Source organism: Medicago sativa, chromosome 7 (assembly GCF_051527215.1).
Source record: "Medicago sativa cultivar Bolivia chromosome 7, Bolivia_mono, whole genome shotgun sequence".
Taxonomy (NCBI): domain Eukaryota; kingdom Viridiplantae; phylum Streptophyta; class Magnoliopsida; order Fabales; family Fabaceae; genus Medicago; species Medicago sativa.
In genome coordinates, this window is record NC_140755.1 from 78,754,119 (window position 1) to 78,778,597 (window position 24,479).

Consider the following 24,479-nt stretch of genomic DNA (forward strand, 5'->3'; position numbering starts at 1 on the left):
ACTTTAATTTAAAAAAATAAATTTTTCCTTGATCAATTTCGTCCCTGAATACGTGGCATTTGAGGTGGCAATCCACGTCAGCACTCAAAGTTAAATGTTATCACCGTTGATGGTGAGACTTGACAGAGGGATCAATTTGATGATGTTTGTAAATTTTAGGGACGTTTTGATAATTTTGAATAATTTGAGGATGAAATTGAACGACTTGTGCAAAGTTCAAGGATAATAACGTCTATTCACTCATTATTTATGCATAAGATTGGAGATTACTCAAAGGATTTGTGCGTAGGATTGGAGATTGTAATTCTCTTCATGCAAAAATTTTGGGGTTGTATTTTGGTTTAGAGCTAGCTCGACGTGATAGAATTTCACATTTGTGCGTGGAAAACTATTCCAAATTGCTTATTGGCATGGTTACTAATAATTTCAAGACTAATGGGACAACTCCTTGGTTTATTCGACGTATCATAAATCTCTTGGGTCGTAGTTGGCGCAGTCAAGTTCACCATACATAACGAGAAAGCAACAAAAGTGTTGATTGACTTGCTAATTTCAGTGTTACAATGTATTTTCAGAATATTATTATTTTAAAGACCCCTTTCTGGTGAACTTAATAACCTCCTCGTTGATGATATTTATGGGGATTGCGTACCTAGAAATGTTCGTTTAGTTTCTTCTTAAGGACTTTTTGCACTTTTTTTCACAAATAAATATAGTTAATTTTATATTGGAAAAAGAAATAATAAATATATTTAACTATATGTTTTTTTGGGTACAAAAGAGTCCAAAAATCCCATAAGAAGAAACTAAACAACTAAACGGATATTTTTATTTTTAGACATACAATCCCCATAAATACCATCAACGATGAGGTTATTAAATCACATCCTTGTTGTGCAAAAAAAAAAAAATACCTGTTGAACAATTTTTTTCCACATTTTTGTATAATTTTATCATGGAAGTTGTTGGACGATATGATGAATACAATGATAAGTTAGAGGGGATGTAATAGATTATCCTTTTAAAACTTGTTCGGAAGCGTGGTTGTACTAACTTCGTGAAAATCAAGCTACTATATGGGAAACATTTACATTTTAATAAAACCAATTATACACGTATATATCTTCAATTTGCTTATATTTCTACATAAGACAAAAGTATTGGTTTACTTCTCAAAATGGAAACATTTCATAAGAAAATAACAATGTCGATTAGAGTTGAAAACCAAAACATAAATTAATATTGATTAATTGATTGATTCATGGTTATAAAGTCTATATAAACTTTATAACCAACGCATCATACATGATGACATAACAGTTTTAATGAAATCATGATATCAGTAACCATGCTCCGATATCATTGAAAAATGATTTCTTTTACGATTTTCGGTTACCCTAAAATTCACTCCCTAAAAAATTGTTTCTTTTAAATACTCGATTTCAAATTTTGATTTTTAAAATTGTGAAAATTCCGTTGAAGGATAATCACGATATCAGTAACTATGCTCTGATATCACATGTAAAAGCATTAGTTTTCAAATTGACGTTTATATTTTAGAAAACTAACATTGTAAAGATCTTGGAACATATGATTGTCATATAATAAAGACACTAAATAGCAAACATTCATCCATGATGATAAAAAGGAATAACCAACAATCCTCTAAATTTCAATATATATCTTTCTTGTTCATTCTTTGTCATGACCTTTTGTTGACAACTATATGGTAGAAAAAACTTTATGGAAGTGACAAAACCCTTAAACATTAATTAGTTAGTAACTTTCATCAAGTTACATATATTTATAGAAAATTACTCACACCCCTTCATGGATACCTGCATCAATTTACATGAACACTTGCATCCTTTCACGCGAGTCATCATAAATTAACCATAATAATTAAGTTATTCTTACATGACAGTCCAAATAGCCCTTTGTATATTTAATTATGTCTTTGAATTTCAAGGATCTTTATCATATTCATCTCCTTCAACTTCAACCTATCATATGTAGACAAATTGTATCATTAGAATTTAGATATCTCATTTCATATAATCATTTGAATTTTAAGAGTCTGACACCACATCAACAATTCCAAAAGACCTTAAATCCATACGTCAAATCTTAGATGTGATCTCAATGAATATTGGATTACCAAAAAACATAATTTAGATTACCAATAAGATCTATAAGAAATTTAAAGAAATTAATGACTGTTTTTGATGTAGGATTCTTCACATTCAATATTTGAAATTTTAGTAGACTCATAGATTACACCAAAACCATCTTCAATTGTTGAATTCTTGATTTGTACCATTGAGTGAGATGAAAATAAGAGTGACCCTTTTATTACGACCTCTTCTATCTACTCATTGGTTTGTATGATTTTCGTCCTGTCTATAGACACAATAAATACATTTATTTGGGATGAAACAAAATGGAAAAAGAGTTTTCTAGGTTTGAAACCTATTTGCAACATAAATTTTAATGGATTTGAAGAAGATGAAAATAGTGAAAGAAACAAGACAAACATCTTAGCATTTTATATCAATCAATAAAATTAGGGTTAATACCCCTTTTGGTCCCTGTAATTTGGGCACTTTCCGGTTTTGGTCCCTGTAAAAAAAAAAGTTTAGATTCTGTCCCTGTCATTTGAGATTCTTCCACTTTTGGTCCCTCACTAAAACCAGTCAGCAGAATCTGCTGACGTGGCAGGGCGTGGCAGGGTGACTGTGTATTTATTTTTGTTTTCAATTTTTTTTAACAAAAAAAAGTTGCCACTTGGATTATTATTATTATTATTTCATTAAATTACAAAATTAATTATTATTTCAAAAATAAAAATTGAAATTGAAATTATAAAAAGTATGTCAAAACCCTAGGTTCATTTTTAGTCCCTCTAAATTCCATCTTCTTCGCATTCTCTCTTCTTCTTCCATAAACCTGCAAATTCCAGAAACGTGAATCAAAGAAGAAGGCGTGGTAACGACTGGAAGTCGATTGAAGAAAGAAAATCAAGTTTCAGATTTACGAATTTGGTTTGGAAATCAACGGCTAAGATTCGTTTCCATCCTTAAATCGACGGTCACGAATCACTTCGAAAGGGAAAACGAACGGTGAAGATTGAAGGTAAGTTTGTTCCCACGCTTTTGATTTTCGAAGAAACTGTCACTATTCATGCATCTTTCTTAGTTTCTTTGCTTTTATTCTTGTTTTTTTTAGGGTTTTTGAACAAACAATAATATACCCATACACTATTCTCATTTACAGGTATGGGACTATTCAACGTTGTTTTTCACCATGGTGGTGAGTTTGTAAAAGAAGACACAATGTTTTACAGGGGTGGGATGGAAACTGTGATTAATGGGCAAGACTCAGACACATGGTCGTATTTTGAAGCTGTGGATTTGGTGAAGGAATGGAAGTATGATAAATCGACCTTTAGGTTGTGGAGGAAGATAGAGGGAGTTGATGAGGGTTTCAAGCATGTCTTACTTGATGGTGATATTAAAGCTGTTGGGATAGAAGCAATGAAGACAGGAATGGATGGACACATGTATGTTGAGCACAATGTGAGTAGTAACTGTGAGTATGTATCTGATCCTAAGTGCATTGAATTGATGGGATCTGGAGATGATGATGATGATTACAGCAGTGATGATGAAGCTAGAAGGGAAAGGTTGGATGACAGTGAAGAGGAAAGGGCATTGGGGTTGGATGATGGTTTTGGTGTTTTTGAAGTTGAGCAACCTCCAAATGGAACCAATAGGGTGGAGATAGGAGGCCAATCTTTTAGGGTGAAGACTGTTGCTAACAAGTCTCCAGGGAAGAAAGGTGGTGCTGATAAGTTGAAAGGCAAGCTGAAAGTGAAAGTTCCTGTTTCTATGCTTGATCCAGAAGATGAGTATGTGTCTGATGAATTGGGCAGCTCTGACCCTGATGCTTCAAATGATGAAAAGGGTCCAAGTTATGTGAAATATAGGAAGGAGCAGTTGGGCAAGAGTTATGAGTTCAGGTTGGGTATGGAGTTCAATTCTCTGGATGATTTTAAGGATGCCATTAGGGAATGGAATGTATTAAATGGGCACCACATCAAGTTTCTTAAAAATGATAACAAAAGGGTGAGGGCAGTATGTAGGGAAGAATGTGGGTATTTGGTATTTTGTAGTAAAGTGGGTGCCAGCCACACATACCAAATTAAAACATACAACAAAGACCACACGTGTGCAAGAGTAACTAAAAACAAGTCTGCCTCATCCAAGTGGGTTGCCAAAGATGTCATTAAAAAACTACAGTCTGATAAGAAGATAAACATCCCTACCATTATGAAAGATATGAGGAGAGAGCATGCGGTGGGCATAACTAAAGGCAGGGCATGGAAGGCAAAGCAAATTGCAAAAGCAGTGGTTGAAGGTGATGCATCAAGACAGTACTCTATGATGTGGAGGTATGCTGCAGAGTTGAAAAGGGTTTGTCCAGGAAACAATTGCAAAATTAACATGGAGAGGCCAGCCCCTACACTGCAACCAAGGTTTAGTCGTTTCTACTTCTGCTTTGATGGGTGTAAAAAGGGATTCACTTCTGCATGTAGACCATTTATTGGTGTTGATGGATGTCACCTGAAGACAAGGTATGGAGGTCAATTGTTGGTTGCTGTAGGGAGAGATCCAAATGATCAATACTTTCCTTTAGCATTTGGTGTTGTTGAGACAGAAACAAAGGATTCATGGAGTTGGTTTCTTCAATTGCTGCTACAGGATGTAGGACAAGAAAAAAGATATGTCTTTATCTCAGACCAACAAAAGGTATTAATTTCTATAGATTTGATTATAGATCTATGCTTCAATAGAGTAGATCTATGAGTATGATTATTTTCTTAATAGAGTAGATCTGTGAGTATGATTCTTTTCTTAATAGACTAGATCTGTGAGTAGACTACATCTGTGAGTATGATTCTTTTCTTAATAGACTAGATCTGTGATATAGTAGATGTGTGTATTACAGGGACTCATTCAAGTGCTTGAAGAAAATGCTCAGACCATGGACCATAGGTTGTGTTTAAGGCATTTGTATGCTAATTTTAAGAAGAAGTTTGGAGGAGGAGCATTGATTAGAGACTTGATGATGGGTGCTGCCAAGGCTACATATTACCAAGGCTGGGAGCAGAAGATGAATGAGCTTAAGAAGGTAGACAAAGATGCATGGGAATGGTTGATGCAGCATCCAACTAAAGGTTGGTGTAAACATGCTTTCAGTTTTTATCCCAAATGTGATGTGATAATGAATAACATTAGTGAGTCTTTTAATAGCACAATCCTAGTTGCTAGGGACCAACCTGTTCTGACCATGTGTGAATGGATAAGAAACTATCTAATGAATAGGATGGCAACTGCTTGTAGTAAACTTGATAGGTGGCAACATAATGTCATGCCAAATCCTAGAAAAAGGCTAGATAAGGAAATAGAATTTAGTGCTCATTGGGTACCAACCTGGAGTATAGATGAGCAATATCAGGTCAATCATGTCTTTAATGGTCAAGGTTTCATTGTTGATGTTGGTAAGAGACAATGTTCCTGTAACTTCTGGGAGCTAGTTGGAATTCCTTGTAGGCATGCTGTGGCAGCACTTGGGTATAAACAAATGAATCCTGAAAACTATGTTGATAACTGTTACACAAGAAAAACATATGCACTCTGTTATAGTTTTAATGTTTCTCCCATCAATGGGGAAGACATGTGGCCACATGTGGAAGTTGAAGACATGCTCCCTCCTGAGTTTAAACAGGGTCCAGGTAGACCTAAAAAGCTGAGGTTCAGGGAACTTGGTGAAGGTGGTGGTAGATTTAGGAGACCAGGAGTAGCTTATAGATGCACTACTTGTGACAAATTTGGGCACAATGCTAGGAGATGTAAAGAAAACCAGAACCCTGCTGCACTGAAAAGAAAGGTATATGCATATGTTTACAAATTCATTTTAATTGATTACATACATGTTCTGATGTTCTGATTTGTATCCATGATTTATCCAGAGAAAATCTGCTACAGAAGTACATGTTTCTGGTGCTACAGAAGAAACTGGTGCAGCAGAACAAACTGCTGCTGCAGAAGAAATTGGTGCTGCTGCAGAAGAAACATTTTATGCTGATGATGATGCATTTTTTGATCAAGTTATTATCAACAATGCTGCCCAACTAGATGATGTTGTCAAGAATGCTGTGTCATATGCAAGTAATGCTTCTCAGTCAAGCAGTGTGTCTATGCCAAGCAATGTGTATAAGTCAAGCAATGTGTCAAACCAGACAAAGCAGCCAAAGCCAAAGCAGCCAAAGCCAAAGCAGCCAAAGGTAAAGTCTGCTACCACAGTGAATTCTCCCACAAGATGCAGTCAAAGATTGAAGAAAGTGAAGAGGCTTAAGAATAATGATGGACCTGGATGTTCTGCTGATAAACCTATGACAATTGATAATGAGGAAGAAGGTGCTGTTATGACCCAAGAAAGTGCTGCTGTTGTTCCTGCTAAAGTACCTGCTAAAGTACCTGCTATTGCAAGACTTGGTGCCTACCTTAACTATATGAAGCCTTGGGGAGAACTATCTACAAGATCAACACAGTAGTTGTATTGACTGTGATTTGCATTTTCATGTACTTTTTTGGTCTGACTTATTCACTAGATGTGCTACTATGCAGTTATTTTGTGGTCTGTAATATGCACTTGCTGGTCTGTAATATGCACTTGGTGTGCATTATGTTTTGGAACTAGATGCTTGCATTTTAACTTCGGTTTTATGCTACATTACATGCACTTGATGTGCTTTAATTTGTAATGAGACAAATGCACATAATGTGCTTTATTATGCTATAACTATCTTTGCTATGTTTACTTCAAACAAGTTTGAATTAGCAATGACACTTTTCTTCAAATTCATATACAACTAACAAAATACAAAGCACCATACAAATGGAGAAATTTAAGGCATTACATATACAAAATACATAATCAATTCATTCATACTCAGTGAAGCACCATACAAAGTTAAGGCATTACATAGACATCAAATTTGTTCCAACAATTGAACCAAAATACAACCTCTAAACAACAAAACACTAGGACCCAAAGATGTCTATTAAGCTAGTTTGAAAGCTACTGCAAAGAAAATCCAGGACATTAACAATGCCATGAACAACCAGTTGTTCTTCTTCTTCTCAACCTCGCATTTCCTCTTCAACTTCAGTACCTTCTTCGACTCAAGCACCTGGCCTATTTCTTGTCCGCATTCTTTCCCAAAATCCTTCCCAAATTTCTTCAAAAACTCTGTCGTCATCTCACACCCATTGCAGCCACTTTCAATCTTCTTGAGGGAACCATTGTCAATCTTCTTCTGGGGATATCCGTTTCTAGCAAAAAACATTTCCAATTCATCATCCCATATTAAAAGTTCACAACTTTGCACATTCGTCCTTGAATACCGACATTTCCAGAATTTTCTCTTGGGGTTCTCATCAGTGTTTGATAACCACAACTTCATAACTGCATTACACCCACAAACTGGAAGTGGAAGATTTCCTCCACTTGAGTTGCCAACGCTCGAGATCTCGCTCCCACCCATTCGAATCTGACGCTAAACCTACCAAACGCAGAAACAATAATTCAAATCCGAGTTTCTGCAAACGAACTCAATTGAAATGGTGAAGGAAAGGCAAATCGACTTTGTGTTTGAAGGATCTGGTTTGAAGGATCTGGTTTGAAGGATTGAATGTCGATGGGGAGAAGAAGAAGAAGGAGGATGAGAAGAGGATGGAAGCTGAAATTGATTTATTCATTTACAAATAATTAAGTTTTTTTTAATTTTGATATAATAATAATTCAATTTGAAATAATAATAATAATAATAATAATAATCCAAGTGGCAACTTTTTTTTGTTAAAAAAAATTGAAAACAAAAATAAATACACAGTCACCCTGCCACGCCCTGCCACGTCAGCAGATTCTGCTGACTGGTTTTAGTGAGGGACCAAAAGTGGAAGAATCTCAAATGACAGGGACAGAATCTAAACTTTTTTTTTTACAGGGACCAAAACCGGAAAGTGCCCAAATTACAGGGACCAAAAGGGGTATTAACCCATAAAATTAATAAAAAAAAATATACTATATGTTAACTAAAATCTTGTTTGGAATTATCACATGAGCACTCTATATAAACCATTGTAATTTTTTTTGGTAGTGATAAACCATTGTAATTTAGTACTAATAGTTTGTTTTTTTAGAGAAAATAAAATATATTTTTTTTGACAAGTTAGAGAAAATAATTTAGTTGTCACATTTATACATAAAATGCAAAAACTTAAGTTAATTAAAATTGCTAAGCTTTTGTTTCGAAAGTCGCAAAAAACTCACAAAGCAAGAATCAAAAAAACGAATGATAATACAAAATGCGTAAAGTAGCAACAACCGTGTTTGGGGATCTTGCATCGAAGGTTCTCTCTCCATCACCTTCATTTCAATTCACGCAATCATAAAATAACTCAGATCCGTATCAAAACCATAACCAGATCCCACTACCGGATCTACCTTACTTTCTAATTTTCTTCTTTATTTTTTTGCTCTAAAATAAAAAATGAAAATAAAATAATAATTAATTTTCTTTTTTATCTTCAATTTTCTCTTCTCTATTTCTTCTTTCTTTCTTCTTCTTCCCTCGCAAATTCAACCGCCACAGATTCACCATGGCACTACGATTCAACATCAATGGAAGAATCACCGTTTTCGTTCTTCTCCTCTGCTTCGTCGTTCAAACCTTCGCTCAGGTCAGCTTCATTTCCCTTCCATTCTACGCGTTTTCATGCATCAATCCCCGCCGTAATGTGTTTGTTTATATTCATAGGATTCTCTGGCTCACGACGACAGGCAAGAATCCGGTGGATCTGTGGATCTCGGTCGCCGCGCCAAAGTAAGCATCTCTAACCTCTCTTTTTGTTCATTTGAATTGTTCATTCAACTGGAATTGAATGTGCGAGTGATTTTTGTGAACAGGTTGCGTTGAATGATATAGAGAATGGTTCGGTCATTTCTCTTAGCTTGGATTCTTCTGGTGTTGGACTCTTTGATGCATTCTTTGCTAGTTTATCAATGATTCTCGTTAGTGAGGTTAGTTTCACAAAACATTGCTCAATTTTAATTACCTAATTTTATTTATAATACTAGTTTTGTCAAGCATTATCACTTGATCTAACCTTTATTTTATTGCATAATTTGCACTATATAAACCAGTGAAGAATTTTTTAGTTGTAAACTATGATAGGAGCATGACGAATTTAGTTAGAGGAAGCTCAAATTGGTTAGATCAGTGAAAGTGTGCGATACGGAGTCAATGTGACGCATTTATGGAAAGAAAACGACTAGGTGTTATTGTTAAGGGTGTTTGGTAAAAAGTAGTGGATAACTGATAAAATAGTTGATAGCAGACGAACTTAAAGCAGATAAGCTAGTAGATTGAATTGAATTTGTAGTGTTTGGTAAAATTATCGGTTATAATATTTTCTAGCTTACCTAACTGATATTTAACTATTAGTAATCAAACTGAAGTTGATTATAGATCAGCATCTAGCTTACAGAAGCTTCTCCATTATAAAAAGTTTGTACAAAAAAAGTTCTTATGAGCTTGTAAAGGTTGAAGTTAAATGAGTGATGTTCTGAAAAAACTGAGATGCAGATGCTAATTTCTACTCAATCGAGAAATGATTGTTTAAAATACTAATTGTTATTTCAATTGGGGCAATATTCTTTAAATAACCTCTTTCTATAAATGCTTTTTAGAATTTTATGTGACTAGGCTGTAGCTATGATGTAACGAGCAATCAGATTTCTAAGAATTATTTTGTTGCTGTTGTATGTTGTATCTTTTCTATTCTATGTTTGCGTTATGGCATTTAACTGAAAACCTTTTTTCATGCTAGATTGGGGATGAGACATTTATTATAGCAGCTCTTATGGCTATGCGTCATCCTAAGTCAATTGTCTTGTCTGGTGCACTAAGTGCCTTGATTATAATGACTGTAAGTGCAACAATAATGCTTTAGTTTTAATGTTCCTGCTTTTCTGTTCTCATTAATGGATGCTTTTTTACATTGTGCTGTGATGGACTGATTTTGGCTAATATAGAGCACTATTTCTTGGTGCTCTTAACTCCTTCTATCAACAACATCGAGATTAAAGTTATTTGTTTGTGTCCATTAGGTACTTTCTACAGGACTAGGAAGGATTGTGCCAAATTTGATTTCAAAGAAGCATACAAATAGTGCTGCTACAGGTAAACTTATCGGCGATACTTGTGCATTCTGGATTCATAATGGCTGAGTATGCACTCGGCACCTGTGACGAAAGCTACTATAATTAACATTGTTCTGGTGTTCCTGTTTAACTCCATGTACTTTTGTTACACGTTTCAATATTAATTGATTTTGTTTGTTTCATTCTATCTATGCCTTGCTTCTGGAGTTCACTGATATATAATTGTTTCCAAATCTTCATTCATTATCTTGTTTTTATGGATAGTTGCTACTTTCATTTATATGTTCAAATTTTTTGTAAGATGAAGCTAAGCCTATCATTTTTTTGTCATACGCAGTTCTTTATCTTTTCTTCGGGTTACGACTGCTGTACATTGCTTGGAAATCAGATCCAAAATCTTCACAGAAGAAAGAAATGGAAGAAGTATGTCTTTAATGACTCTCTATAGTAAAATATCTGCCACAGTTCAATTCTCTCCATTTATACTATAGCTTTGTCTTTGTACAGGCATGCAACAAATGCATTGCCTCAAGTTCCTTTATTCTAGATGGCACATTTTTTTAACAGTTACTGTATTTGTGCTGGTTATAAATTCAAATATACTGACTAGTGACCTCGATGGCTGTTTAAATATGTTAATATCTTGAATTTTAATATAGATGCAACTCTTCAGGTTGCTAGTTTGTTTCTGTTATAGTTTCCTTGTTACTCCACCTGGTCACTTGCCATGAGAGCAGAGCTCAATTAAATACCTGTAATTGTAAACATGCTATAGCATGCAGGGATTCGATTGTTGATGACACATTAGTTGGTTTAGTTTAAAGAAAAGAGTCAAACTTGGTAATTGCTAAGAATTTGTTCTTGTTAACTAGGTTGAAGAAAAACTTGAAGGTGGACAAGGGAAAACTTCATTTCGGCGGTTCTTCTCAAGATTTTGTACACCCATATTTTTAGAGGTAATGACAACTCTTGCATCATTCTCTTTACTTGAAGATTAAAACAATAATTTAGTAACACTTTCTTCTAATTTATGCAGTCTTTTGTTTTAACATTCCTTGCTGAGTGGGGTGACCGTAGCCAGATTGCGACAATTGCAGTAAGAAACCATCTCTTAACTCAACACCCTAAATATTTGATTATTTGTACATTTTATGCTTTCCTTATCGATTTTATGTCTCCAGCCTTTAATTTTTGTCGGTGGTTATTGTTTCTATTCTGTATTTGTTTTGTACTTTTGTTCATGACCTTCAATTTCCTTGTGCAGCTGGCAACACATAAAAATGCAATCGGAGTAGCAGCTGGGGCCACCATAGGGCACACAATATGTACCTCAGTGGCAGTGGTGGGAGGAAGCATGCTGGCATCTAGGATTTCCCAACGCTCTGTAGCCACTGTCGGTGGTCTTCTCTTCCTAGGCTTTTCTTTGTCTTCATACTTCTACCCCCCTCTAGATTAATACAAGTGCTGGTTGGTCTTAATCGTAGTGATTTGTTTGTGCTTCATTTTACCTTAATTTTTTTTTTTTTCACTTGATGGTTGTCTTTGTTGTAGAATTTGGGTTGTATCTACCTACTCCCTAGGAAAGTTCGATCCTAATTGGAATATAAGATTTTGTATCCCATTCATTTTTGTAAAATATTTTGAATAGACAGCCATTGTTATTGTCATTATTTTGGAAGGGCAAAAATCATACCCTTCTCTCCACACATCGTTGAACTTTGAAGACTCCCTTCCTTTTGGATTTTGGAATTTAGCACGTTGAAACTGTAATGTGGACCATTTCAATAGATAGTCATGCATATCTTTTAAAGGTGGACGGCAGCATCCAACAAACACGATTTAAATGATGACTTTGACTAGGAACTCTACACAATTATTAAATTAAGCTTCAAATTGTAAAATAGAAGTCTTGCTTTTTCCTCGTCAAAAAAGAAGACTTTGCTTTACAAATCGTACTAATCGAACATTATCATCAATTATTATTTTAAGGTACTATGATCAATTAAATTATATGTAATGTTAAATGTTAAGATTCATAGAATTTAGTATGTTAATTAGGATTAGTTAATAGTTAGTTACAAGTGAGAAGATAACTTGGAGAGCAAGTTACCTAGATAGCTTGGAGAGCAAGCAAGTTAGTTAGGAGTTAGCTCTATAAATAAGTCTCAACTATTGTACTCTTACAATCTTTTTGATCAAAATGTTTCTCTGATAATATTTTCTCAATCAAAGCCTTATGGCTCTTTTTCATTCCAATTCTCCAAATTCTCATAAACTCAACATGGTATCATCGCCTCGGTTGCGATCTCGGGGATATCCTTCTTCTTCCGCTGCCGTATCGGAGAAATCCTCCGTCGTTGTATCGGAGAAATCTTCTACTTTTCAGCACAAAGAAATCTTCACTGTTCTTTTCGATACTCCATCTTTTCTAATGACATACTCCATTGTTTGTCATCTATGGAAGAAATCAAAGGTAGAAAAGAAGTTTTCGCCATTACCGCCTCTTCAAAAACCACCGCAAGATTCTACAGTTCTTTCAACTGAAGCGGTTTCTTTCAATTTTGGAAGTTTTAATTCAGAAATTGTTCCTATCAAGCCAATCAAATCTGGTATACCAGCAATTGAAGGTTGCAGCATCAAGATTGGTGAAATCTCATCAGAAGTGTTTGTCAGAAGCTATTGGAATCACTCATCAGAAGCGTCCTTCAGAAGCTGTTACTCATCAGAAGCATTGATTCAGAAGCTGTTTTCTTTGATTCAGAAGCTGTTTTTTCATCAGAAGCTCTTTCGTTTCAGAAGCTGTATTCTTCAGAAGCAAGTTTAGCATCAGAAGCAAGTTTAGCATCAGAAGCGTTTCAGAAGCATTATCAGAAGCATGTTTCAGAAGGTGTTGTGCAGTTTGTGTTCAATTCAGATTCAGATTTCAGAAGCTGTTCAGAAGCATTCTTTGTTGTTCAGAAGCATACGCTGTTTTGTTGGTTCAGAAGCTGTTTTGTTGGTTCAGAAGTTGTTTTGTTCACAAGGTTCTGGATTCGTCATGTGGGGCCTGGACATCATCAGCTTTGTTGGGCTACAATCTGAGCCTGCTATGTTTTTCTATCTTTTAAGTCATTTGCTAGTTTACCCCCCTTTTTACCTAGTTACTTCAGTTTGAATAATCATTGTAATTCTCTTGTATTCCAAACTCAAATTGGTGAATTTCCCCATTTTGAGTTTGAGGGAGGCTGTTAAGATTCATAGAATTTAGTATGTTAATTAGGATTAGTTAATAGTTAGTTACAAGTGAGAAGATAACTTGGAGAGCAAGTTACCTAGATAGCTTGGAGAGCAAGCAAGTTAGTTAGGAGTTAGCTCTATAAATAAGTCTCAACTATTGTACTCTTACAATCTTTTTGATCAAAATGTTTCTCTGATAATATTTTCTCAATCAAAGCCTTATGGCTCTTTTTCATTCCAATTCTCCAAATTCTCATAAACTCAACATTAAACAAACCAATTCAAGATTTAAGTCATGAATTAAATAACTAGATGATAAGCTACGTATATTTGACAAAATGCGACCGATTACAAAAAGTTCAGGGGCAAGCTGTCTAGAATTGTTGGATGAATTAAAATAACCGAGACTCAAGACTGCACAATTATCCGACTCACCAAACATACCTAATAAGTTTGCAAGAAAATTCTAGTTCTAGTGAAAACTCTCTGTATCATCTTTTCAGTTATTATAACTTCACTCACCAATAAACTGGTCTTAACATTATGCTGAAATTTGTATATCTATGAACAAGCTTTGCAAAGTCAAGGTTGGGTCCATTTTATGGGTTACCGTTACTTTGGATCTTGTTGGAAATTCACCAAACATGTTTCAGTGACCAATTTTCACATTGTTAACTTTCCATTTCACTCTCATTGGCGCCAACCATGTTCCTTTCTTCACTCCACCACATCCATTGGGTCACCACCACCATCACCTGGTGCCCTTCATGGCCACTTCTTCAAGAACGGTTCTCTCCAAATTTTGAATTCGGCTAACTATCTTTTGACTCTCTATGTTAAATCCAGCAACATGAACCATGCCCGTAAGCTGTTTGATGAAATTCCCCACAAAAACACACAAACATGGACAATTCTGATATCAGGTTTTACGAGAACCGCCTCTTCAGAGACGGTCTTTAGCCTTTTTAGAGAAATGCAGGCAAAGGGTGCTTGTCCAAATCAGTATACATTGTCTAGTGTATTCAAGTGTTGTTCAGGTGAAAACAATATTCAATTCGGTAAAGAAATCCACGCGTGGATTCTTAGGACTGGGGTCGATGGAGATGTAGTGTTAGAGAATTCTATTCTTGACCTTTACTTGAAATGCAAGGAATTTGAATATGCTGAAAGTTTTTTTGAGTTGATGATTGAAAAAGATGTTGTGTCGTGGAATATAATGATTGGTGCGTATCTTCGTGAAGGAGATGTGGAGAAGTCTCTTGAGATGTTCAGGGACTTTCCTAACAAAGATGTTGTGAGTTGGAATACTATCATAGATGGGTTGATGCAATGTGGTTATGAGAGATTAGCTTTGGAACAATTGTACAGTATGGTGGCACATGGGACAGAATTCTCTGCAGTCACGTTCTCGATAGCGCTTATTTTGGTTTCCTCTTTGTCACTTGTGGAGGTTGGGAGACAACTTCATGGGAGGGTCTTAAAATTTGGCCTCAATAGTGATGGTTATATAAGGAGTTCACTTGTGGAAATGTATGGCAAGTGTGGGAGAATGGATAAGGCATCTACAGTTCTTAAAGATGTACCTCTGAATTTTTTGAGAAAAGGGAATTTTGGAGTTACTTGCAAGGAACCGAAGGCAGGGATGGTTTCATGGAGTTCAATAGTTTCTGGTTATGTTTGGAATGGAAAATATGAAGATGGTATGAAAACTTTCAGGTCAATGGTCCGTGAACTGATTGTAGTTGATATTCGAACTGTTGCAACCATTATTTCGGCCTGTGCTAATGCTGGAATTTTGGAGTTTGGTAAGCAGATTCATGCCTACATTCAGAAAACTGGGCTTAGAATAGATGCCTACGTTGGTTCATCGTTAATTGATATGTATTCTAAATCTGGTAGCTTGGATGACGCTTGGATGATTTTCGAACAAATCAAAGAACCAAACGTTTTCTTGTGGACTTCAATGATATCTGGTTGTGCTCTACATGGTCAAGGAAAGGAAGCAATTAGTCTTTTTGAAAGAATGTTGAATCAGGGTATCATTCCTAATGAGGTTACTTTTGTAGGGGTTTTAAATGCATGCAGCCATGTAGGGCTTATTAAAGAAGGATGTAGATATTTTAGGATGATGAAAGATACTTATCACATTAACCCTGAAGTTGAACACTACACTTCTATGGTCAATCTTTATGGCAGAGCAGGTCACTTGATTGAAGCAAAGAACTTTATCTTTGAAAATAGTATATCTCACTTAACTTCTGTATGGAGATCATTTTTATCTTCGTGCCGACTACATAAAAATTTTAACTTGGGAAAATCGGTTTCTGAAATGTTACTTCAAAGTGCACCGTTCGATCCAGATGCATATATTTTGCTATCAAATATGTGTTCTTCTAATCATCGATGGGACGAAGCTGCCACGGTAAGGAGTTTAATGCATCAAAGAGGTGTTAAAAAGCAGCCTGGTCAATCTTGGATTCAGCTAAAGGATCAAATCCACACTTTTATAGTGGGAGATAGGTCTCATCCACAAGACAAGGAAATATATTCATATCTGGACTCTTTAATAGGAAGATTGAAGGAAATTGGATATTCTCTTGATGCAAAACTGGTCATGCAGGATGTAGAAGAAGAACAAGGGGAAGTACTCATTAGTCATCACAGTGAAAAACTTGCACTTGTCTTTAGCATCATTAACACTTCGCCGAGGACTCCAATTAGAATCATGAAGAACCTCCGTATTTGTACCGATTGCCATAACTTCATCAAGTATGCATCTCAGCTTCTAGAACGTGAAATAATTGTCAGAGATACACATAGATTCCATCATTTTAAGCAGGGTTGTTGCTCTTGTGGAGACTATTGGTGACAAGAGGTAAAAATATATCTGCAACACAGTCTTGAATCTTGATGCTATGAAACCACTCATCATAACTTCTTGGTGTGCATGCACATTTAACCTTATCAGTCCATCTATCATATATTGATTTTGTTATCAGATGCTAGACTGAGCAATCATTTCAACTTGATATCATCTATAATGTATCACTATCTGTATATTGATACAAAGTGTTGATAAAGTACATCATCAGATCGGATGAAAGTTACATTCTGAGACTGGTATACTTTGTATTTGTAACTAACTTTTTTTCTATCTGATATATTATGATTTTTTGTATTCAGCATCCAAAATGGCCAAGCTCAGTTGGGCCAGACAAACAGGACTGGGCTAGGTTGGTCTGTTTACAAGACCCAATAAGTTTTTGCCTTTTTTTCTCTTTGAAAACTCGGTATCCGATCCAAGAACCGACTAATTCGAGGGGACCAATCCCACCGCGAATAAGTTTTTGCCTTTAATGTTGTGAACTGAAAACAACTCAGCTTATTTAGTCAACCCAAATTTTAAAAATAAACGTGTTCAGTTTATTTTAGAATACTCAATAGATTAAAAACATTAAAGCATGGAACAATTGCACAGAGAAAAATTTGTGGATTTTTTCAAACCTTAATTACTCAACTTTGTCGCCACAAACTGACAGAAGATATTCAAAGCATCAAACTGGACCCTATTGGATTAAAAAAAAATTGGTGAAGAAAGTGATTTTTTATTGGATTCAGCTATAAGTTTTTGCTGTTTATGCCTACTTGATGGAAAGTTGAAACCTTTAGATTGGTCTATACTGTCATACGTTTTTATATGACACAGAAGCACATGACTCACCTAATTGTGTTGAATCTTGATACTTAAGGGCGTGTACATCAAGTCAAGGAAGCTTTGGCACAAGTTTTTAATTTGTAGCACTTCTATTATTCCTCTGTACATTCTTCTAGTGCTCAGTGACTTTAGCAGCTAAGCATTATTATTAGAGGAAATCAGTCAGCACTTGTACTGCACCATGGCACAAATAAGTTTTCTACTATTAGATCAATAAGACACGTCATATCACATTTGATTTAATGGTATTATGGTAAGACTTATTGATTCAATGGTGCAAACAAGCTTGTGCATGGTGCAAGTCTTGTCTCACTATTAAATTAGTCTCTTAAATTAAAAAACCTTGGTTATTAATTTAGTCTTTTTTTGAATTTAGTACCATGATTTTAAAGGTTTAATGTTTGTCTTGATAAACATGAGAGTATTCAAGGCATTATCTAGTACTTCAGTGAAGGGAATAAATTGACTGACATTCTTTAAATCAAGGAATTAAATTTAACTTTCACAATTGCGAGATTAATTTAAGTTCTGAAGGGTTACTATCTTGAAGTAAAAATTTGTTGGAGTTATTAAACCTAGTAAAAGTAATTTCATAATTTGTTGAGCTTAATTGCTCTTAGTCAGTCCTTTATGCTTTGTACGACTGCATTAATCATGGACTAGATGAACAAACAATTGTTGGTTTAAGATAAAGACAAAATTACAACTATTTTTAGTGCTTAATTAATTGACATTACAGGAACAGTTTCACCTTTATGATTTTTATATATGTATTGTCAATATGGTTTCGTTAGTTTTTTGTTTCTTAGTGAAATAAAAGTAATCAAGAGTTAATTAATCTAAAGCTTTGTTAAGTCACTAAGCTTCCGTTAATCAACATACATCAGATTAAGTATAAGTAACGCACTCAAAGGTAGACAACTCAACCTTCTTCAACAAACCCATTTTTGATTCTTACAATCAATGATGCTTCTTCATATTGAAGAAATAGTATATATCAGATTTGGTCTCAATCTTCTCGAGGTGGAGATTTATTTGGACGTTTGCTTGGAATGCAATACTCCTAGTTCGAGTCCAAAACAAGTAAACAAAAAGGAGCATTGGATATGTAAGAGCTTTTATTCAAATAAAATATAATTATGTATTTCATAAACTAATCAATTACAAGGAAAAGATAAATAAAAAATAATTAAATATCGTAGATGACTTATTGTAGAAGAGAAGGGAAAATTATGATGCGATCTATTATCTCAATGTACATAGGTTTTGGTTTCACTTTATTCATTCACTACTCAACCAACTTTTTCTATGTAATGTTCGTTATAAGTGAAATGATTGGATAGAATTATACATCGCATTACAATATATGTCCGATTAACACACTCAATTGAATAACACTATGTGATTGCTCCATTTTTTCAAAAAATCATCACACTCAACTTATACGTTTTGATTGTTATTTTTTTAATGCGATTTTTTTTTATGGTATAAGTTAATTGGGTATCCTCTACTTGAAAATATAGAGACTAATCTTCTAAACTAAGTAGGACTACAATAAATGGCAAAAACGTTGTTGCGTTTTAAATCTGAATTCAAAATCCACAACATATCGTTAAGTTAGAAGAGACTCAAACTATTTACTCCCTTCGTCCCGTTTTATCTGAGCCAGTTTGGTTTTTCACACAGATTAAGAAAAATGTATAAATAAAGGGGAAAGTGGAATATATTGTATTGGGAATGATGAAAGTAATATTAATTAGAGTTATATTGTATTGGGAATGATGAAAGTTGTATTGAAAATTGAAATAGCTCAGTTATTTTGGAACACTTTTTTTAGAAAATGGGTCAGATATTCCGGGACGGAGGGAGTAAGATTTTTAAAGAAAATATTTCATGGACACTCATACATCCCTTTAACACCTTGGGAGATAAAAAAGTAAAAAAAAATATGATGTGATAAATGTGATATGTTAGTGGATGAGATAAGAATGAAGATAAAGAACATAATTTAGTTGGTAGGAGCATTGTATAATATGTAGGGGTAAGGTTGAATCTCAGATTCTACACTTATTAATCTTTGAGGTGAAATTCTAACCATTAAATTACTAGGAAAAAAAAGGGTATTAAAAGAGTGTTAAAAAATGATGAGGTGCAAATATAATTGCAATTTATGAAAATATGAGATGTCCACGTATAAGTGCTTTTAAATTAACAAGTCGAAATCATGTGTATTCCACTATTGCGTATGTGTGTATGTCCCTTTCACTCACCAAACTAATTCATTAATGATATGTAGCTTGACTATGTATACGTAATCATAGCATGCTTCGCAACAAATTGAATCCTAAGAGAGTACCCTATCCCCATGTGTGTCTTACTATATTATAACTACAATATAACTTGAATAGCTATATCTATATCTATATATTGTAGTTGTTATATCTCCATTCAAGGGTTGCATTTTTTGGTGGATCAATTAATTAAGCTCCAATTCCAATTGAGATATTCACCTATCATAAGAAAGTATGAGACAGAGAATGGAAAGGCTTGTCATTCTTCCTTTCTCAGCTGGTTGTATCTCTGAGGCTAGTGTTGCTGTTGGTGTTCCACACCCAAGAAGATCAAAACCTGCAGAGACTAATTCACCACATGATGCAATAAGTCTCTTCCTATCTCTTTTACTATGATATCAACAATCATATATTACATATGCTAATTTCTATCACTACAATAATTCTTTGCATTAATTCCCTTAGTTTTATTTAGCTAGTAAAATAAAATAAGAGACACACAAACACTCTTGATTATAGATCGATACACACATTAAATTATGAATTTGAATTTAGTCATTCGATAAAGGACTTGGATTCTCTCCCACGGTACATCGGTGCAACAAAAGTTTCTCGTGCAAGAAAGTGTTGCCATATGGTGGTATGTTGTCATATTTAAAAATAAATTGTTGCATCATTGATCTGTGAGAGAAGATCCGAGTCCGTTGGATGAAGTTGATTGATATTACTAGCTTGTATTTTAAATTTTATTTGGTGAATGAAAATATGAACGATGTATTTTGACCCGATGGTCAAATTTATTGTATGCATCAATAGTGTACCTTTTCCATTCTCTATTAAACATATATTTTTTCTTCCCCCAAACAAGTATAGGTATGAGAAAATGTATAAAAAAAAATGTCGTGGGGAAATATTTTGCATTTGATATTATTTTTTCCGTAACTTTCAAAAAAGAAAAAGATATTATTTTTTCTCTAATTTTTAATTAGTTGGTTCTAATCACGATATGTTTAAATTTATATGTATATGTTTATTTATGATCTATTACTAATTAGATGATATGATAAGATTAGAAGGATCTAAAGGAGTCGAGGATTCAGAGACTTTGTCTGGTGAAAGTATGAAGAATTCTTTGAGGTTACTTGATGTTGTTCCAAAGCCTAACCTATCCTTCAACAAGTTGTTCAAAGGCTTCAAGAACTTTTCTCAATTGTTTGGTGAGTATGCAAGCGTGTGGTTTTCTCATACTAATTTTGTGGTCCATATATTAATTTATATCTTTTTTATAAGTTAATTTATCTCTTTAGTATATATAATATACTCCTTGTTTGTTTTTATTTCGTTCAGTATAGAAGTTTTGATCGCAAGTTTTTCTAAAAATGATCCCTAAATAAACATTTTTAGAATGAACCTTTTAGTCTCGATCATCTCAATATATAAGGTGTGGTGTGTATGACTAGAAGAAATACGTGTCAATAATGGTGTATAAACGTTTAACTAGTCTCCATTTCCCCTACCTCTAACTTTCCTTATCTTAAACCCAATTTTATAGAGTCGGAGTGGTGAGAAGATGGGAAAAAGATGAATGTGAATTATAGTCAATTCGACATTATTGATCTTACGCGACAATACTAACATGAATATTTTATTTTTATATACATGTCATAATAAAAATAAAACTGTAGGAATTAAAATCGAAAATTTATTATTTCTTTGTAAATAAAAATATATGGAAGTCTTAATTTTTCATGGAATTCAAAAAAAAAAATTTATGTTTAATTGCAGTGGAGAAAGAAGAGGACTTAGAAGAAGATGAAATGGACATGGAAATAGGGTGCCCAACAGATGTACAACATGTGACACACATTGGTTGGGATGGTGTTACAACCTCATGTGCTGCTCATGACCCAATGAGGGGATGGGATTCTCTCATTCCTCCTGAGCTTCTCTCTGTAGCCTCTCAATCTTTACAGCCAAAACATGAAACATCTCCCATCAACATCATGCCTTCTATTGCTTGATTAATTGAAGATTGTATCTTTTAAAAAATGATATATGTATGAGAAACTAGAAACATGAAAGTGTGATTCATTGTTGTGGATATATACAAATATATTATATAAGTATATATTATGGTGAGTTAATTGCATTTGTATTAATGTTAGTCATGATTAATTTTCTATTTATATAAATTTAAGATTAAACCAAGATGAGTGATAAGTTCTTAATTAATGCTTCTTTTAAAAAAAAAGTTCTTAATTAATACTAGAAGGAGTAATATGACCATTATAATAAGCACCTGGTGTTTATGTATAATTTATCATTATTCATGGACTACTATGAAAATTATCTAACATGAACTAATTTAATTACTGTAGAAAAAAACTAATTTGATTATTAATGATCTGTTTGTCTCTATCTATATAATGTAATGTTTTAGGTAGGCCTGGAAACTTTTCCCTGATAATTAATGAACCTAGATCAAAGTGATTTTTTACACTCAAGTAGAACAAAATCAGACATTATGTTTTATTCTCTTTAGTTTTACTTTTTAAAAAAAAAAAGATTCACTTTTTACTTCGTGCTATTGATCTATTTTACTTTTCACATGCACTATACATAGAGCTGAATTCATAAATACTGTGATCACTATTTATAGCCTTGTAAGTGATCTTAAGTTAAGATCATAACACATCATAATCCTTGTAAAAAAAAACACATCATAATTAAATGAAAAATGTTATTTCAACAATCATTTAGTTTTTCAACAGCACATTTATATACTCTATAGATATGGTTTTATTTTTTATTAGTTATTTTTCCCTCATCGAATCAAATCCATAGTTACAAATGATATATTTTTAGGGTTTAATATGATTTTCAAATATCATTTCTCTAATTAAAATACAACATGAGTTATCTTCTATTCATTCTAATTTGCTCTATCTACTCTATTAAATTAGAAAGATATAAATTAAGATTTGGCGAAGAACAATTTGTATTTTTGATATCAACATAATCTGCAACTTCAAGAAGGTGAAACTATCCTAATTGTTAGTGTCACACATTCAAACATACACTTTTAAACACATTCTAAGAGAATCACAATGATGTCCTTAAAACACAAGAACGGGAAAGGATTCTCTCCAGTGTGTTTTTCTCCAGTTTTCTGCAGTGTAGAATCTATACCATTAAATGTCTTATCTCTCCTAGTTTTAAATTTTCAACATTTATATTTTTAAGCATTAATTTTTCTTTAAAGGCTGAGATTTCACTGGACTCTGCAGTGACGGCAGAGGATCCATTCCCCACAAGAACATTCTTTTGTCTACCCCATTGGAGGGAAATGACATGGGAGTTGAGTTGGAGAACTGTTGTCCCTAAAGAAAGCGTTTTTGTAGATATGTGTCGTAGAATTAGAAAACTAAGAGATAGAAATTGAGAATTTTTTTTATCACAAACTAAAAAACTAAAACGAGGAAGTGCCCACTCAAAAACACAAATCAAATCTATTGAACTGGAGTGAAAGTATATTGAAGTTCTTCATATACGTGTGGCATTTTGGACCCACAAAAGTTGAGTTAAAAACAATTTGGAACTCTTGTCTAAATGTTTGTGTGGAGCATTGCACTATTTTGATATAGGGTTGTCTTTATTTTTTATGTTGAAATGTGAAATTTTAAAAGTTGGATATAAATTGAAGATTTGATCTTATTCCTCCAATTCTAAGGTAAAAAGTGCTCTAATCATGTGAAATTTTATCAGGAGATAGATAAAATCTATAAAATATTATTAAATTAAAGATCAAAGATACTTCTCATCGAGAGTTAAATTTTCAACTCATCTAAATATGAGAGCTTTATTTTTAATGTAGAAATTCAAGTGTTATGATATTTTAATTAAAGAAAGTATAAAACTAAATTAATATATCATTAAATTAAAAAACAATTTTAAATATCAAATAGACCATATACAATTGTTTCTCCCTCATTCTCATATATTTAATATGACTATTGAAGTCATGCATGTTAATCACCAAGAACACCATCATTAAAAATGACTTTAAAAGCCATACATGTCATATGAGAAATGAAATTATATATGTTAGAAATGTAAAGTGATTGTAATTTGTAACTCCTATTATAATATAATAACTTTGGTGTCCATTCATTTAAATTTAGTTCAATAATTGCAAATACGATGAAGTCATTTTAAATGAAACTTTTTATAGTTTTTTTTAAATGATTCTTATGGTGTATCTTTGTGTTTTTTTTTTGCCATAATTCTTTTAACAAATATTTTTTAAAAATAAATATTAAAATGTGAAATTGGTTTAGCTAGTGTATAATAAAAAGTCATCTTAATTATTTTATCATCATGGTACAAATTTTTTCGGATGATAAAATTTCAAAAAATGCTTAAAATGAGAAGTTATTTTGAATAGCTTCTCATAAAAATTATTTTTAAGAGATATCTTTTTGAAAAAAAATATGTGATTTTATAATGTCAAATCTCTTACAATGAATATCTATATTAATGGACGCCAAAACTAGTTTTTTTTTTTTTTGGTGGCCGGGGTTTGAGCCAAAACCTTGCATATATTATGCATTGTCCATACCAACTGAGTTAAGCTCACGAGGACCCAAAACTACTCTTTTAATATATAACAAATGAGTCTCAAATAAATTTTATTACTTTTGAGTAAATTTTAATAAAAACCCTTTCTAGAAATACAAAGAAAAAATATTTTTTTTTTAAATAATCTATATCAAACGAGTCCATAGACTCAGAGTTAATATTTTTACTAATTTCCTCTTTGATATAAACCGTCGTGATATCATTTAGAAACAGTCATGCAATTAACAATAACATCTAAAAAAATCTTAGTATCAATCAACCAAACTATACTAACAAGTACCCATTTTCTAAATGTATCTTTTTTTGAAGTTACTTTTCCTAAATTAAGC

The 24,479-nt window shown here is 33.4% G+C and overlaps 3 protein-coding genes and 1 pseudogene across 5 annotated transcripts; all 4 read left to right on the forward strand.

Annotated features, from left to right (window-relative positions):
• Nucleotides 1-2,659: 2,659 nt before the first annotated feature.
• Nucleotides 2,660-6,844, forward strand: LOC146908886 (uncharacterized). The gene is made up of 3 exons (XM_085724299.1): nt 2,660-4,808; nt 5,008-5,949; nt 6,032-6,844. Exons 1-3 carry the CDS (start codon nt 3,276-3,278, stop codon nt 6,614-6,616), a joined length of 3,060 nt encoding a protein of 1,019 aa, XP_085580425.1. The 5' UTR covers nt 2,660-3,275; the 3' UTR covers nt 6,617-6,844.
• Nucleotides 6,845-8,459: 1,615 nt separating this feature from the next.
• Nucleotides 8,460-11,996, forward strand: LOC146908887 (GDT1-like protein 3). Its single transcript, XM_085722680.1, has 9 exons — nt 8,460-8,807; nt 8,885-8,950; nt 9,034-9,147; nt 9,957-10,055; nt 10,237-10,309; nt 10,628-10,713; nt 11,163-11,246; nt 11,327-11,386; nt 11,555-11,996. The coding sequence occupies exons 1-9, from the start codon at nt 8,727-8,729 to the stop codon at nt 11,744-11,746; spliced, it is 855 nt and encodes a 284-aa protein (XP_085578806.1). The 5' UTR covers nt 8,460-8,726; the 3' UTR covers nt 11,747-11,996.
• A 1,685-nt stretch (nt 11,997-13,681) lies between these two features.
• On the forward strand, nt 13,682-16,684 carry LOC146908888 (pentatricopeptide repeat-containing protein At2g03880, mitochondrial pseudogene; annotated as a pseudogene). The gene has a single exon (XR_015017545.1). The product of XR_015017545.1 is annotated as a pentatricopeptide repeat-containing protein At2g03880, mitochondrial pseudogene (transcript).
• Nucleotides 16,685-19,672: 2,988 nt separating this feature from the next.
• RIC4 (ROP-interactive CRIB motif-containing protein 4) lies at nt 19,673-21,720 on the forward strand. 2 transcript variants are annotated; one of them, XM_085725998.1, is made up of 3 exons: nt 19,673-19,882; nt 20,586-20,729; nt 21,298-21,720. In XM_085725998.1, the coding sequence occupies exons 1-3, from the start codon at nt 19,747-19,749 to the stop codon at nt 21,531-21,533; spliced, it is 516 nt and encodes a 171-aa protein (XP_085582124.1). In that variant the 5' UTR covers nt 19,673-19,746; the 3' UTR covers nt 21,534-21,720. The 2 variants fall into 2 exon arrangements, with proteins under 2 accessions (XP_085582124.1, XP_085582125.1); XM_085725999.1 differs by having other exon boundaries at nt 20,589-20,729.
• Nucleotides 21,721-24,479: the final 2,759 nt, after the last annotated feature.

What these genes read in the sequence shown, in the direction of transcription:
- LOC146908886 (XM_085724299.1), top strand. Translation starts at nt 3,276, where the DNA reads ATGGGACTATTCAACGTTGTTTTTCACCATGGTGGTGAGTTTGTAAAA. An exon ending in TTATCTCAGACCAACAAAAG is followed by an intron (nt 4,809 to 5,007) that starts GTATTAATTTCT and finishes TGTGTATTACAG; the next exon opens with GGACTCATTCAAGTGCTTGA. An exon ending in CTGCTGCACTGAAAAGAAAG is followed by an intron (nt 5,950 to 6,031) that starts GTATATGCATAT and finishes TGATTTATCCAG; the next exon opens with AGAAAATCTGCTACAGAAGT.
- LOC146908887 (XM_085722680.1), top strand. Translation starts at nt 8,727, where the DNA reads ATGGCACTACGATTCAACATCAATGGAAGAATCACCGTTTTCGTTCTT. An exon ending in TCGTTCAAACCTTCGCTCAG is followed by an intron (nt 8,808 to 8,884) that starts GTCAGCTTCATT and finishes TTATATTCATAG; the next exon opens with GATTCTCTGGCTCACGACGA. An exon ending in GTACACCCATATTTTTAGAG is followed by an intron (nt 11,247 to 11,326) that starts GTAATGACAACT and finishes TAATTTATGCAG; the next exon opens with TCTTTTGTTTTAACATTCCT.
- RIC4 (XM_085725998.1), top strand. Translation starts at nt 19,747, where the DNA reads ATGAGACAGAGAATGGAAAGGCTTGTCATTCTTCCTTTCTCAGCTGGT. An exon ending in TTCACCACATGATGCAATAA is followed by an intron (nt 19,883 to 20,585) that starts GTCTCTTCCTAT and finishes TGATAAGATTAG; the next exon opens with AAGGATCTAAAGGAGTCGAG. An exon ending in GAACTTTTCTCAATTGTTTG is followed by an intron (nt 20,730 to 21,297) that starts GTGAGTATGCAA and finishes GTTTAATTGCAG; the next exon opens with TGGAGAAAGAAGAGGACTTA.